Source organism: Bombina bombina, chromosome 9 (genome assembly GCF_027579735.1).
Source record: "Bombina bombina isolate aBomBom1 chromosome 9, aBomBom1.pri, whole genome shotgun sequence".
NCBI classification, from domain to species: Eukaryota; Metazoa; Chordata; class Amphibia; order Anura; family Bombinatoridae; genus Bombina; species Bombina bombina.
The window spans coordinates 6,006,514-6,024,017 of record NC_069507.1 but is presented as its reverse complement, the minus strand read 5'-3'; the positions used below and the strand labels follow the sequence as shown (position 1 = coordinate 6,024,017).

Here is a 17,504-nt window from a genome sequence, read left to right as displayed (position 1 = left end):
ACTACCGCTCTCTGAGAGTAGAAAGCGAACGTCACAGTTGGGGACTAATCTCCTCACCACTTTGTGCAGGCGTTTAGCGTACCTACGGAAATAAATTCATTACAAAAGCTGCATTTGTGTTTCTTCCCGCTACAGTAAGAGGTCTGTGACACCGAGACACCGCTCCTGCCGATGTTTTATGTTATTAATGTGTTACTTACTGAGGGTGGGTTTTGTAAACCGTTCCATCCATTCCTACTGTTGTCCTCATTCTCTCCAGCTTTTTATTTTTGCGAAGGCGATTCAGGATGGCGGCAAGAGCTGCTGCGCAGAGGTTGGCTGATCGGAAAGAAACTATGGTGCAGACATGTTGCACAGCTATGCAGTCATCCTCTGATGGATCCAGCTCCAGGTCAGACAAAACCTGATGAGTATTATATAATCCTTCATTGTATCTGCAGTAAAGGGATATGAAACCCTCATGTGACTCAGACAAAACCTGATGAGTATTATATAATCCTTCATTGTATCTGCAGTAAAGGGATATGAAACCCTTATGTGACTCAGACAAAACCTGATGAGTATTATATAATCCTTCATTGTATCTGCAGTAAAGGGATATGAAACCCTCATGTGACTCAGACAAAACCTGATGAGTATTATATAATCCTTCATTGTATCTGCAGTAAAGGGATATGAAACCCTCATGTGACTCAGACAAAACCTGATGAGTATTATATAATCCTTCATTGTATCTGCAGTAAAGGGATATGAAACCCTCATGTGACTCAGACAAAACCTGATGAGTATTATATAATCCTTCATTGTATCTGCAGTAAAGGGATATGAAACCCTTATGTGACTCAGACAAAACCTGATGAGTATTATATAATCCTTCATTGTATCTGCAGTAAAGGGATATGAAACCCTCATGTGACTCAGACAAAACCTGATGAGTATTATATAATCCTTCATTGTATCTGCAGTAAAGGGATATGAAACCCTCATGTGACTCAGACAAAACCTGATGAGTATTATATAATCCTTCATTGTATCTGCAGTAAAGGGATATGAAACCCTTATGTGACTGAGACAAAACCTGATGAGTATTATATAATCCTTCATTGTATCTGCAGTAAAGGGATATGAAACCCTCATGTGACTCAGACAAAACCTGATGAGTATTATATAATCCTTCATTGTATCTGCAGTAAAGGGATATGAAACCCTCATGTGACTTAGACAAAACCTGATGAGTATTATATAATCCTTCATTGTATCTGCAGTAAAGGGATATGAAACCCTCATGTGACTCAGACAAAACCTGATGAGTATTATATAATCCTTCATTGTATCTGCAGTAAAGGGATATGAAACCCTTATGTGACTCAGACAAAACCTGATGAGTATTATATAATCCTTCATTGTATCTGCAGTAAAGGGATATGAAACCCTTATGTGACTCAGACAAAACCTGATGAGTATTATATAATCCTTCATTGTATCTGCAGTAAAGGGATATGAAACCCTCATGTGACTCAGACAAAACCTGATGAGTATTATATAATCCTTCATTGTATCTGCAGTAAAGGGATATGAAACCCTTATGTGACTCAGACAAAACCTGATGAGTATTATATAATCCTTCATTGTATCTGCAGTAAAGGGATATGAAACCCTTATGTGACTCAGACAAAACCTGATGAGTATTATATAATCCTTCATTGTATCTGCAGTAAAGGGATATGAAACCCTCATGTGACTCAGACAAAACCTGATGAGTATTATATAATCCTTCATTGTATCTGCAGTAAAGGGATATGAAACCCTCATGTGACTCAGACAAAATCTGATGAGTATTATATAATCCTTCATTGTATCTGCAGTAAAGGGATATGAAACCCTTATGTGACTCAGACAAAACCTGATGAGTATTATATAATCCTTCATTGTATCTGCAGTAAAGGGATATGAAACCCTTATGTGACTCAGACAAAACCTGATGAGTATTATATAATCCTTCATTGTATCTGCAGTAAAGGGATATGAAACCCTCATGTGACTCAGACAAAACCTGATGAGTATTATATAATCCTTCATTGTATCTGCAGTAAAGGGATATGAAACCCTTATGTGACTCAGACAAAACCTGATGAGTATTATATAATCCTTCATTGTATCTGCAGTAAAGGGATATGAAACCCTTATGTGACTCAGACAAAACCTGATGAGTATTATATAATCCTTCATTGTATCTGCAGTAAAGGGATATGAAAACCCTCATGTGACTCAGACAAAACCTGATGAGTATTATATAATCCTTCATTGTATCTGCAGTAAAGGGATATGAAACCCTCATGTGACTCAGACAAAACCTGATGAGTATTATATAATCCTTCATTGTATCTGCAGTAAAGGGATATGAAACCCTCATGTGACTCAGACAAAACCTGATGAGTATTATATAATCCTTCATTGTATCTGCAGTAAAGGGATATGAAACCCTTATGTGACTCAGACAAAACCTGATGAGTATTATATAATCCTTCATTGTATCTGCAGTAAAGGGATATGAAACCCTCATGTGACTCAGACAAAACCTGATGAGTATTATATAATCCTTCATTGTATCTGCAGTAAAGGGATATGAAACCCTCATGTGACTCAGACAAAACCTGATGAGTATTATATAATCCTTCATTGTATCTGCAGTAAAGGGATATGAAACCCTTATGTGACTCAGACAAAACCTGATGAGTATTATATAATCCTTCATTGTATCTGCAGTAAAGGGATATGAAACCCTCATGTGACTCAGACAAAACCTGATGAGTATTATATAATCCTTCATTGTATCTGCAGTAAAGGGATATGAAACCCTCATGTGACTCAGACAAAACCTGATGAGTATTATATAATCCTTCATTGTATCTGCAGTAAAGGGATATGAAACCCTCATGTGACTCAGACAAAACCTGATGAGTATTATATAATCCTTCATTGTATCTGCAGTAAAGGGATATGAAACCCTTATGTGACTCAGACAAAACCTGATGAGTATTATATAATCCTTCATTGTATCTGCAGTAAAGGGATATGAAACCCTCATGTGACTCAGACAAAACCTGATGAGTATTATATAATCCTTCATTGTATCTGCAGTAAAGGGATATGAAACCCTTATGTGACTCAGACAAAACCTGATGAGTATTATATAATCCTTCATTGTATCTGCAGTAAAGGGATATGAAACCCTCATGTGACTCAGACAAAACCTGATGAGTATTATATAATCCTTCATTGTATCTGCAGTAAAGGGATATGAAACCCTCATGTGACTCAGACAAAACCTGATGAGTATTATATAATCCTTCATTGTATCTGCAGTAAAGGGATATGAAACCCTCATGTGACTCAGACAAAACCTGATGAGTATTATATAATCCTTCATTGTATCTGCAGTAAAGGGATATGAAACCCTTATGTGACTCAGACAAAACCTGATGAGTATTATATAATCCTTCATTGTATCTGCAGTAAAGGGATATGAAACCCTCATGTGACTCAGACAAAACCTGATGAGTATTATATAATCCTTCATTGTATCTGCAGTAAAGGGATATGAAACCCTCATGTGACTCAGACAAAACCTGATGAGTATTATATAATCCTTCATTGTATCTGCAGTAAAGGGATATGAAACCCTCATGTGACTCAGACAAAACCTGATGAGTATTATATAATCCTTCATTGTATCTGCAGTAAAGGGATATGAAACCCTTATGTGACTCAGACAAAACCTGATGAGTATTATATAATCCTTCATTGTATCTGCAGTAAAGGGATATGAAACCCTCATGTGACTCAGACAAAACCTGATGAGTATTATATAATCCTTCATTGTATCTGCAGTAAAGGGATATGAAACCCTCATGTGACTCAGACAAAACCTGATGAGTATTATATAATCCTTCATTGTATCTGCAGTAAAGGGATATGAAACCCTTATGTGACTCAGACAAAACCTGATGAGTATTATATAATCCTTCATTGTATCTGCAGTAAAGGGATATGAAACCCTTATGTGACTCAGACAAAACCTGATGAGTATTATATAATCCTTCATTGTATCTGCAGTAAAGGGATATGAAACCCTCATGTGACTCAGACAAAACCTGATGAGTATTATATAATCCTTCATTGTATCTGCAGTAAAGGGATATGAAACCCTCATGTGACTCAGACAAAACCTGATGAGTATTATATAATCCTTCATTGTATCTGCAGTAAAGGGATATGAAACCCTCATGTGACTCAGACAAAACCTGATGAGTATTATATAATCCTTCATTGTATCTGCAGTAAAGGGATATGAAACCCTCATGTGACTCAGACAAAACCTGATGAGTATTATATAATCCTTCATTGTATCTGCAGTAAAGGGATATGAAACCCTCATGTGACTCAGACAAAACCTGATGAGTATTATATAATCCTTCATTGTATCTGCAGTAAAGGGATATGAAACCCTCATGTGACTCAGACAAAACCTGATGAGTATTATATAATCCTTCATTGTATCTGCAGTAAAGGGATATGAAACCCTCATGTGACTCAGACAAAACCTGATGAGTATTATATAATCCTTCATTGTATCTGCAGTAAAGGGATATGAAACCCTCATGTGACTCAGACAAAACCTGATGAGTATTATATAATCCTTCATTGTATCTGCAGTAAAGGGATATGAAACCCTCATGTGACTCAGACAAAACCTGATGAGTATTATATAATCCTTCATTGTATCTGCAGTAAAGGGATATGAAACCCTTATGTGACTCAGACAAAACCTGATGAGTATTATATAATCCTTCATTGTATCTGCAGTAAAGGGATATGAAACCCTCATGTGACTCAGACAAAACCTGATGAGTATTATATAATCCTTCATTGTATCTGCAGTAAAGGGATATGAAACCCTCATGTGACTCAGACAAAACCTGATGAGTATTATATAATCCTTCATTGTATCTGCAGTAAAGGGATATGAAACCCTCATGTGACTCAGACAAAACCTGATGAGTATTATATAATCCTTCATTGTATCTGCAGTAAAGGGATATGAAACCCTCATGTGACTCAGACAAAACCTGATGAGTATTATATAATCCTTCATTGTATCTGCAGTAAAGGGATATGAAACCCTCATGTGACTCAGACAAAACCTGATGAGTATTATATAATCCTTCATTGTATCTGCAGTAAAGGGATATGAAACCCTTATGTGACTCAGACAAAACCTGATGAGTATTATATAATCCTTCATTGTATCTGCAGTAAAGGGATATGAAACCCTCATGTGACTCAGACAAAACCTGATGAGTATTATATAATCCTTCATTGTATCTGCAGTAAAGGGATATGAAACCCTCATGTGACTCAGACAAAACCTGATGAGTATTATATAATCCTTCATTGTATCTGCAGTAAAGGGATATGAAACCCTCATGTGACTCAGACAAAACCTGATGAGTATTATATAATCCTTCATTGTATCTGCAGTAAAGGGATATGAAACCCTCATGTGACTCAGACAAAACCTGATGAGTATTATATAATCCTTCATTGTATCTGCAGTAAAGGGATATGAAACCCTCATGTGACTCAGACAAAACCTGATGAGTATTATATAATCCTTCATTGTATCTGCAGTAAAAGGGATATGAAACCCTCATGTGACTCAGACAAAACCTGATGAGTATTATATAATCCTTCAATTGTATCTGCAGTAAAGGGATATGAAACCCTCATGTGACTCAGACAAAAACCTGATGAGTATTATATAATCCTTCATTGTATCTGCAGTAAAGGGATATGAAACCCTCATGTGACTCAGACAAAACCTGATGAGTATTATATAATCCTTCATTGTATCTGCAGTAAAGGGATATGAAACCCTCATGTGACTCAGACAAAACCTGATGAGTATTATATAATCCTTCATTGTATCTGCAGTAAAGGGATATGAAACCCTCATGTGACTCAGACAAAACCTGATGAGTATTATATAATCCTTCATTGTATCTGCAGTAAAGGGATATGAGAACCCTCATGTGACTCATACAAAACCTGTATGAGTATTATTATAAATTCCTTCATTGTATCTGCAAGTAAAGAGGGATATGAAACCCTCTATGTGACTCAGACAAAACCTGATGAGTATTATATAATCCTTCATTGTATCTGCAGTAAAGGGATATGAAACCCTCATGTGACTCAGTACAAAACCTGATGAGTATTATATAATCCTTCATTGTATCTGCAGTAAAGGGATATGAAACCCTCATGTGACTCAGACAAAAGCCTGATGAGTATTATATAATCCTTCATTGTATCTGCAGTAAAGGGGATATGAAACCCTCATGTGACTCAGACAAAACCTGATGAGTATTATATAATCCCTTCATTGTATCTGCAGTAAAGGGATATGAAACCCTCATGTGACTCAGACAAAACCTGATGAGTATTATATAATCCTTCATTGTATCTGCAGTAAAGGGGATATGAAACCCTTATGTGACTCAGACAAAACCTGATGAGTATTATATAATCCTTCATTGTATCTGCAGTAAAGGGATATGAACCCCTCATGTGACTCAGACAAAACCTGATGAGTATTATATAATCCTTCATTGTATCTGCAGTAAAGGGATATGAAACCCTCATGTGACTCAGACAAAACCTGATGAGTATTATATAATCCTTCATTGTATCTGCAGTAAAGGGATATGAAACCCTTATGTGACTCAGACAAAACCTGATGAGTATTATATAATCCTTCATTGTATCTGCAGTAAAGGGATATGAAACCCTCAAGTGACTCAGACAAAACCTGATGAGTATTATATAATCCTTCATTGTAATCTGCAGTAAAGGGATATGAAACCCTCATGTGACTCAGACAAAACCTGATGAGTATTATATAATCCTTCATTGTATCTGCAGTAAAGGGATATGAAACCCTCATGTGACTCAGACAAAACCTGATGAGTATTATATAATCCTTCATTGTATCTGCAGTAAGGGATATGAAACCCTATGTGACTCAGACAAAACCTGATGAGTATTATATAATCCTTCATTGTATCTGCAGTAAAGGGATATGAAACCCTCATGTGACTCAGACAAAACCTGATGAGTATTATATAATCCTTCATTGTATCTGCAGTAAAGGGATATGAAACCCTTATGTGACTCAGACAAAACCTGATGAGTATTATATAATCCTTCATTGTATCTGCAGTAAAGGGATATGAAACCCTCATGTGACTCAGACAAAACCTGATGAGTATTATATAATCCTTCATTGTATCTGCAGTAAGGGATATGAAACCCTCATGTGACTCAGACAAAACCTGATGAGTATTATATAATCCTTCATTGTATCTGCAGTAAAGGGATATGAAACCCTCATGTGACTCAGACAAAACCTGATGAGTATTATATAATCCTTCATTGTATCTGCAGTAAAGGGATATGAAACCCTCATGTGACTCAGACAAAACCTGATGAGTATTATATTATACTTCATTGTATCTGCAGTAAAGGGATATGAAACCCTCATGTGACTCAGACAAAACCTGATGAGTATTATATAATCCTTCATTGTATCTGCAGTAAAGGGATATGAAACCCTCATGTGACTCAGACAAAACCTGATGAGTATTATATAATCCTTCATTGTATCTGCAGTAAAGGGATATGAAACCCTCATGTGGACTCAGACAAAACCTGATGAGTATTATATAATCCTTCATTGTATCTGCAGTAAAGGGATATGAAACCCTCATGTGACTCAGACAAAAACCTGATGAGTATTATATAATCCTTCATTGTATCTGCAGTAAAGGGATATGAAACCCTCATGTGACTCAGACAAAACCTGATGAGTATTATATAATCCTTCATTGTATCTGCAGTAAAGGGATATGAAACCCTCATGTGACTCAGACAAAACCTGATGAGTATTATATAATCCTTCATTGTATCTGCAGTAAAGGGATATGAAACCCTAATGTGACTCAGACAAAACCTGATGAGTATTATATAATCCTTCATTGTATCTGCAGTAAAGGGATATGAAAACCCTCATGTGACTCAGACAAAACCTGATGAGTATTATATAATCCTTCATTGTATCTGCAGTAAAGGGATATGAAACCCTCATGTGACTCAGACAAAACCTGATGAGTATTATATAATCCTTCATTGTATCTGCAGTAAAGGGATATGAAACCCTCATGTGACTCAGACAAAACCTGATGAGTATTATATAATCCTTCATTGTATCTGCAGTAAAGGGATATGAAACCTTCATGTGACTCAGACAAAACCTGATGAGTAATATATAATCCTTCATTGTATCTGCAGTAAAGGGATATGAAACCCTCATGTGACTCAGACAAAACCTGATGAAGGATTATATAATCCTTCATTGTATCTGCAGTAAAGGGATATGAAACCCTCATGTGACTCAGACAAAACCTGATGAGTATTATATAATCCTTCATTGTATCTGCAGTAAAGGGATATGAAACCCTCAGTGACTCAGACAAACCTGATGAGTATTATATAATCCTTCATTGTATCTGCAGTAAAGGGATATGAAACCCTTATGTGAACTCAGACAAAACCTGATGAGTATTATATAATCCTTCATTGTATCTGCAGTAAAGGGATATGAAACCCTCATGTGGACTCAGACAAAACCTGATGAGTATTATATAATCCTTCATTGTATCTGCAGTAAAGGGATATGAAACCCTCATGTGACTCAGACAAAACCTGATGAGTATTATATAATCCTTCATTGTATCTGCAGTAAAGGATATGAAACCCTCATGTGACTCAGACAAAACCTGATGAGTATTATATAATCCTTCATTGTATCTGCAGTAAAGGGATATGAAAACCCTTATGTGACTCAGACAAAACCTGATGAGTATTATAAATCCTTCATTGTATCTGCAGTAAAGGGATATGAAACCCTCATGTGACTCAGAACAAAACCTGATGAGTATTATATAATCCTTCATTGTATCTGCAGTAAAGGGATATGAAACCCTCATGTGACTCAGACAAAACCTGATGAGTATTATATAATCCTTCATTGTATCTGCAGTAAAGGGATATGAAACCCTCATGTGACTCAGACAAAACCTGATGAGTATTATATAATCCATCATTGTATCTGCAGTAAAGGGATATGAAACCCTCATGTGACTCAGACAAAACCTGATGAGTATTATATAATCCTTCATTGTATCTGCAGTAAAGGGATAGAAACCCTCATGGACTCAGACAAAACCTGATGAGTATTATATAATCCTTCATTGTATCTGCAGTAAAGGGATATGAAACCCTCATGTGACTCAGACAAACCTGATGAGTATTATATAAACCTTCATTGTATCTGCAAGTAAAGGGATATGAAACCCTCATGTGACTCAGACAAAACCTGATGAGTATTATATAATCCTTCATTGTATCTGCAGTAAAGGGATATGAAACCCTCATGTGACTAGACCAAACCTGATGAGTATTATATAATCCTTCATTGTATCTGCAGTAAAGGGATATGAAACCCTCATGTGACTCAGACAAAACCTGATGAGTATTATATAATCCTTCATTGTATCTGCAGTAAAGGGATATGAAACCCTCATCGTGACTCAGACAAAACCTGATGAGTATTATATAATCCTTCATTGTATCTGCAGTAAAGGGATATGAAACCCTCATGTGACTCAGACAAAACCTGATGAGTATTATATAATCCTTCATTGTATCTTCAGTAAAAGGGATATGAAACCCTTATGTGACTCAGACAAAACCTGATGAGTATTATATAATCCTTCATTGTATCTGCAGTAAAGGGATATGAAACCCTCATGTGACTCAGACAAAACCTGATGAGTATTATATAATCCTTCATTGTATCTGCAGTAAAGGGATATGAAACCCTCTATGTGACTCAGACAAAACCTGATGAGTATTTATATAATCCTTCATTGTATCTGCAGTAAAGGGGATATGAAACCCTCATGAGACTCAGACAAAACCTGATGAGTATTATATAATCCTTCATTGTATCTGCAGTAAAGGGATATGAAACCCTCATGTGACTCAGACAAAACCTGATGAGTATTATTATAATCCTTCATTGTATCTGCCAGTAAAGGGATATGAAACTCGCTCTTAGTGACTCAGACAAAACCTGATGAGTATTATATAATCCTTCATTGTGATCTTCGCAGTAAAGGGATATGAAAATGCCCTCATGTGATCTCAGACAAAACCTGATTGAGTATTATATAATCCTTCATTGTATCTTGCAGTAAATGGATTATGAAAACCCTCATCGTGACTCAGGACAAAACCTGATGAGTATTATATAATCCTTCATTGTATCTGCAGTAATGGGGATATGAAACCCTTATGTAGACTCAGACAAAACCTGATGTGGTTATTATAGAATCCTTCATTGTATCTTGCAGTAAAGGGATTATGAAACCCTCATGTGACTCAGACAAAACCTGATGAGTATTATATAATCCTTCATTGTATCTGCAGTAAAGGGATATGAAACCCTCATGTGACTCAGACAAAACCTGATGAGTATTATATAATCCTTCATTGTATCTGCAGTAAAGGGATATGAAACCCTCATGTGACTCAGACAAAACTGATGAGTATTATATAATCCTTCATTGTATCTGCAGTAAAGGGATATGAAACCCTCATGTGACTCAGACAAAACCTGATGAGTATTATATAATCCTTCATTGTATCTGCAGTAAAGGGATATGAAACCCTTATGTGACTCAGACAAAACCTGATGAGTATTATATAATCCTTCATTGTATCTGCAGTAAAGGGATATGAAACCCTCATGTGACTCAGACAAAACCTGATGAGTATTATATAATCCTTCATTGTATCTGCAGTAAAGGGATATGAAACCCTCAATGTGACTCAGACAAAACCTGATGAGTATTATAATAATCCTTCATTGTATCTGCAGTAAAGGGATATGAAACCCTCATGTGACTCAGACAAAACCTGATGAGTATTATATAATCCTTCATTGTATCTGCAGTAAAGGGATATTGAAACCCTCATGTGACTCAGACAAAACCTGATGAGTATTATATAATCCTTCATTGTATCTGCAGTAAAGGGATATGAAACCCTCATGTGACTCAGACAAAACCTGATGAGTATTATATAATCCTTCATTGTATCTGCAGTAAAGGGATATGAAACCCTCATGTGACTCAGACAAAACCTGATGAGTATTATATAATCCCTTCATTGTATCTGCAGTAAAGGGATATGAAACCCTTATGTGACTCAGACAAAACCTGATGAGTATTATATAATCCTTCATTGTATCTGCAGTAAAGGGATATGAAACCCTCATGTGACTCAGACAAAACCTGATGAGTATTATATAATCCTTCATTGTATCTGCAGTAAAGGGATATGAAACCCTCATGTGACTCAGACAAAACCTGATGAGTATTATATAATCCTTCATTGTATCTGCAGTAAAGGGATATGAAACCCTCATGTGACTCAGACAAAACCTGATGAGTATTATATAATCCTTCATTGTATCTGCAGTAAAGGGATATGAAACCCTCATGTGACTCAGACAAAACCTGATGAGTATTATATAATCCTTCATTGTATCTGCAGTAAAGGGATATGAAACCCTCATGTGACTCAGACAAAACCTGATGAGTATTATATAATCCTTCATTGTATCTGCAGTAAAGGGATATGAAACCCTCATGTGACTCAGACAAAACCTGATGAGTATTATATAATCCTTCATTGTATCTGCAGTAAAGGGATATGAAACCCTCATGTGACTCAGACAAAACCTGATGAGTATTATATAATCCTTCATTGTATCTGCAGTAAAGGGATATGAAACCCTCATGTGACTCAGACAAAACCTGATGAGTATTATATAATCCTTCATTGTATCTGCAGTAAAGGGATATGAAACCCTCATGTGACTCAGACCAAAACCTGATGAGTATTATATAATCCTTCATTGTACTCTGCAAGTAAAGGGATATGAAACCCCTCATGTGACTCAGACCAAAACTGATGAGTATTATATAATCCTTCATTGTATCTGCAGTAAAGGATATGAAACCCTCAAGTGACTCAGACCCAAAACCTGATGAGTATTATATAATCCCTTCATTGTATCCTGCAGTAAAGGGATATGAAAACCCCTCATGTGACTCAGAAAAATCTGATGAGTATTATATAATCCTTCATATTGTATCTGCAGTAAAGGGATATGAAAACCCTCATGTGACTCAGACAAAACCTGATGAGTATTATATCAATCCTTCATTGTATCTGCAGTAAAGGGATATGAAACCCTCATGTGACTCAGACAAAACCTGATGAGTATATATATAATCCTTCATTGTATCTGCAGTAAAGGGATATGAAAACCCTCATGTGACTCAGACAAAACTGATGAGTATTATATAATCCTTCATTGTATCTGCAGTAAAGGGATATGAAACCCTCATGTGACTCAGACAAACCTGATGAGTATTATATATCCTTCATTGTATCTGCAGTAAAGGGATATGAAACCCTTATGTGGACTCAGACAAAACCTGATGAGTATTATATAAACCTTATATGTATCTGCAGTAAAGGGATATGAAACCCTTCATGTGACTCAGACAAAACCTGATGAGTATTATATAATCCTTCATTGTATCTGCAGTAAAGGGATATGAAACCCTCATGTGACTCAGACAAAACCTGATGAGTATTATATAATCCTTCATTGTATCTGCAGTAAAGGGATATGAAACCCTCATGTGACTCAGACAAAACCTGATGAGTATTATATAATCCTTCATTGTATCTGCAGTAAAGGGATATGAAACCCTCATGTGACTCAGACAAAACCTGATGAGTATTATATTATCCTTCATTGTATCTGCAGTAAAGGGATATGAAACCCTCATGTGACCTCAGACAAAACCTGATGAGTATTATATAATCCTTCATTGTATCTGCAGTAAAGGGATATGAAACCCTCATGTGACTCAGACAAAACCTGATGAGTATTATATAATCCTTCATTGTATCTGCAGTAAAGGGATATGAAACCCTCATGTGACTCAGACAAAACCTGATGAGTATTATATAATCCTTCATTGTATCTGCAGTAAAGGGATATGAAACCCTCATGTGACTCAGACAAAACCTGATGAGTATTATATAATCCTTCATTGTATCTGCAGTAAAGGGATATGAAACCCTTATGTGACTCAGACAAAACCTGATGAGTATTATATAATCCTTCATTGTATCTGCAGTAAAGGGATATGAAACCCTCATGTGACTCAGACAAAACCTGATGAGTATTATATAATCCTTCATTGTATCTGCAGTAAAGGGATATGAAACCCTTATGTGACTCAGACAAAACCTGATGAGTATTATATAATCCTTCATTGTATCTGCAGTAAATATGAAACCCTTATGTGACTCAGACAAAACCTGATGAGTATTATATAATCCTTCATTGTATCTGCAGTAAATAAAGGGATATGAAACCCTATGTGACTCAGACAAAACCTGATGAGCTATTATATAATCCTTCATTGTGATCTGCAGTAAAGGGATATGAAACCTCATGTGACTCAGACAAAACCTGATGAGTATTATATAATCTTCATTGTATACTGCAGTCAAGGGATATGAAACCCTCATGTGACTCAGACAAAACCTGATGAGTATTATATAATCCTTCATTGTATCTGCAGTAAGGGATATGAAACCCTTATGTGACTCAGACAAAACCTGATGAGTATTATATAATCCTTCATTGTATCTGCAGTAAAGGGATATGAAAACCCTTCCATGTGACTCAGACAAAACCTGATGAGTATTATATAATCCCTTCATTTGTATCTGCAAGGTAAAGGATATGAAACCCCCCATGTGACTCAGACAAAACCTGATGAGTATTATATAATCCTTCATTGTATCTGCAGTAAAGGGATATGAAACCCTCATGTGACTCAGACAAAACCTGATGAGTATTATATAATCCTTCATTGTATCTGCAGTAAAGGGATATGAAACCCTTATGTGACTCAGACAAAACCTGATGAGTATTATATAATCCTTCATTGTATCTGCAGTAAATATGAAACCCTCATGTGACTCAGACAAAACCTGATGAGTATTATATAATCCTTCATTGTATCTGCAGTAAAGGGATATGAAACCCTCATGTGACTCAGACAAAACCTGATGAGTATTATATAATCCTTCATTGTATCTGCAGTAAAGGGATATGAAACCCTCATGTGACTCAGAAAAAAACCTGATGAGTATTATATGAATCCTTCATTGTATCTGCAGTAAAGGGATATGAAACCCTCATGTGACTCAGGACAAAAACCTGATGAGTATTATATAATCCTTCATTGTATCTGCAGTAAAGGGATATGAAACCCTCATGTGACTCAGACAAAACCTGATGAGTATTATATAATCCTTCATTGTATCTGCAGTAAAGGGATATGAAACCCTCATGTGACTCAGACAAAACCTGATGAGTATTATATAATCCTTCATTGTATCTGCAGTAAAGGGATATGAAACCCTCATGTGACTCAGACAAAACCTGATGAGTATTATATAATCCTTCATTGTATCTGCAGTAAAGGGATATGAAACCCTCATGTGACTCAGACAAAACCTGATGAGTATTATATAATCCTTCATTGTATCTGCAGTAAAGGGATATGAAACCCTCATGTGACTCAGACAAAACCTGATGAGTATTATATAATCCTTCATTGTATCTGCAGTAAAGGGGATATGAAACCCTTCATGTGACTCAGACAAAACCTGATGAGTATTATATAATCCTTCATTGTATCTGCAGTAAAGGGATATGAAACCCTCATGTGACTCAGACAAAACCTGATGAGTATTATATAATCCTTCATTGTATCTGCAGTAAAGGGATATGAAACCCTTATGTGACTCAGACAAAACCTGATGAGTATTATATAATCCTTCATTGTATCTGCAGTAAAGGGATATGAAACCCTCATGTGACTCAGACAAAACCTGATGAGTATTATATAATCCTTCATTGTATCTGCAGTAAAGGGATATGAAACCCTCCATGTGACTCAGACAAAAACCTGATGAGTATTATATAATCCTTCATTGTATCTGCAGTAAAGGGATATGAAACCCTCATGTGACTCGAGACAAAACCTGATGAGTATTATATAATCCTTCATTGTATCTGCAGTAAAGGATATGAAACCCTCATGTGACTCAGACAAAACCTGATGAGTATTATATAATCCTTCATTGTATCTGCAGTAAAGGGATATGAAACCCTCATGTGACTCAGACAAAACCTGATGAGTATTATATAATCCTTCATTGTATCTGCAGTAAAGGGATATGAAACCCTCATGTGACTCAGACAAAACCTGATGAGTATTATATAATCCTTCATTGTATCTGCAGTAAAGGGATATGAAACCCTCATGTGACTCAGACAAAACCTGATGAGTATTATATAATCCTTCATTGTATCTGCAGTAAAGGGATATGAAACCCTTATGTGACTCAGACAAAACCTGATGAGTATTATATAATCCTTCTTTGTATCTGCAGTAAAGGGATATGAAACCCTCATGTGACTCAGACAAAACCTGATGAGTATTATATAATCCTTCATTGTATCTGCAGTAAAGGGATATGAAACCCTCATGTGACTCAGACAAAAGCTTCAAATGAACTCCTATTATAAAATGTGCTTTGTTCCCATCGTATTGAAGAGATACCTAGGTAGCATCTGGTGCACTACGTGGCAGGAAATAGTGCTGCCCTCTAATGCTCTTGCAAATGGGTAACACTCTTGCCCAACTGCTGCCACATGCATGCTCCTAAGCTTTCTTCCCTGCTTTTTAACAACAGGGGGACATATAAGTCAAAATTAAAAACTTTCATGAGTCTGACAGGTGATGGAAGTGTTGTATGGGGGTGTCTGAGTTATGAATGAGCTGCACAGGGGTTAATATGTTTTGAAAGTGCCGCCAAAGGGGTCATGTGGGATCATTGGGTTATGAGAGTGCCGCCCAAGGGTAGTAACTACCACCTATGTGTAGTAGTTGAATTATGGGAGTGCTGCACAGGGGTCATGTGGGGTTATTAGCTGATGAGAGTGCTGCACAAGGGGTCATGTGAGGTCATAGGGTTATGAAAGTGCTGCACAAGGGGTCATGTGGGGTCATTGGGTTATAGGAGTGCTGCACAAGGGGTCATTGGGTTATAGGAGGGCTGCACAAGGGGTCATATGGGGTCATTGGATTAGGAAAGTGCTGTACAAGGTGTCATGTTAGGTCATTGGGTCATGAAAGTGCTGCACAAGAGGTCATGTGGGGTCATTGGGTTATGGGAGTGCTGCACAAGGGGTCATGTGGGGTCATTGTGTTATGAGAGTGCTGTACAAGGGGTCATGTGAGGTCATTAGGTCATGAAAGTGCTGCACAGAAGTGATTAGGTTATGTGAGTGCCGCCCAAGGGGTCATGTGGGGTCATTTTGGCTTATGAGTGTGCTGCACAGGGGTCATGTGGTTTTATTGGGTTATTAGAGTGCTGCACAGGGGGTCATGTAGGGTCTTTGGGTTAAAGGCTGAGAAAGATAAAAACCCATTTGCCTTACATAGTGTAGTTACCATAACAAGTTAACATCCTTGGTGACCACACTGGCAGCTTGCTTTATTAGCTCCAATACAGAGGATACTACACAGATCACTACAAACTTACTTCTCCATGGAGGCCACATGACATGTTTGAATTTTGCCTTTTGTACGCAGAGCAGTTGACGTCTTCCCAGCAAACAAGAGGCCTTGCTTTGCCATTTTTAAGAGTATAAGCCTGACAAGTTCTCCCATGTAGAGACCACTGATCATCTTCTCAAATCTGATAAAGAGAATAATTATTTGTGAATAAGTGAGACATTAGATACTTTGCCCATAAAGGATAGGGCCATGTATTATGCTGTATAGGAGAGAGTACTACTTAATGTGCTTCACAAAATGATTCTACAAGCACATTACTTGGATATATTCTTTGTACATCACACCTTGATGGCTGCTACTGAGGAATTTTTAACTCCTGTGAGAGTCTTTTCTATCCAGATGGCCAGAGCTTCTTATAACTCACATCATTACACCTGTGTCTTCTCCTAATGAAAATGGTGAAACAAGGTCAAGATTACATGTGGAGAGCAAAAGTATAAGAGCTATTGAGTGATAACACCACTCAACGTAAATCAATAGTGCACCTACACTTGCACTCACATCATGTTAAAGGGTAAATGGTAACGATCAAGCAAAAGCCTCAGGTGCAATAACATATGGTGGTTGGATAGTGCA

The 17,504-nt window shown here is 36.7% G+C and overlaps 1 protein-coding gene across 1 annotated transcript in view; it reads right to left on the bottom strand.

Annotated features, from left to right (window-relative positions):
* The window catches only part of HKDC1 (hexokinase domain containing 1), a gene marked incomplete in the record, with an annotated part of 292,645 nt that overhangs the window by 167,677 nt on the left and 107,464 nt on the right, over positions 1 to 17,504 (bottom strand). Inside the window, 3 exon segments of the mRNA XM_053692300.1 lie at positions 1 to 82; positions 201 to 434; positions 16,894 to 17,049. The exon segment at positions 1 to 82 is cut by the window's left edge and continues 223 nt beyond it. Of these exon segments, the coding sequence (XP_053548275.1) occupies positions 1 to 82; positions 201 to 434; positions 16,894 to 17,049 (472 nt within the window).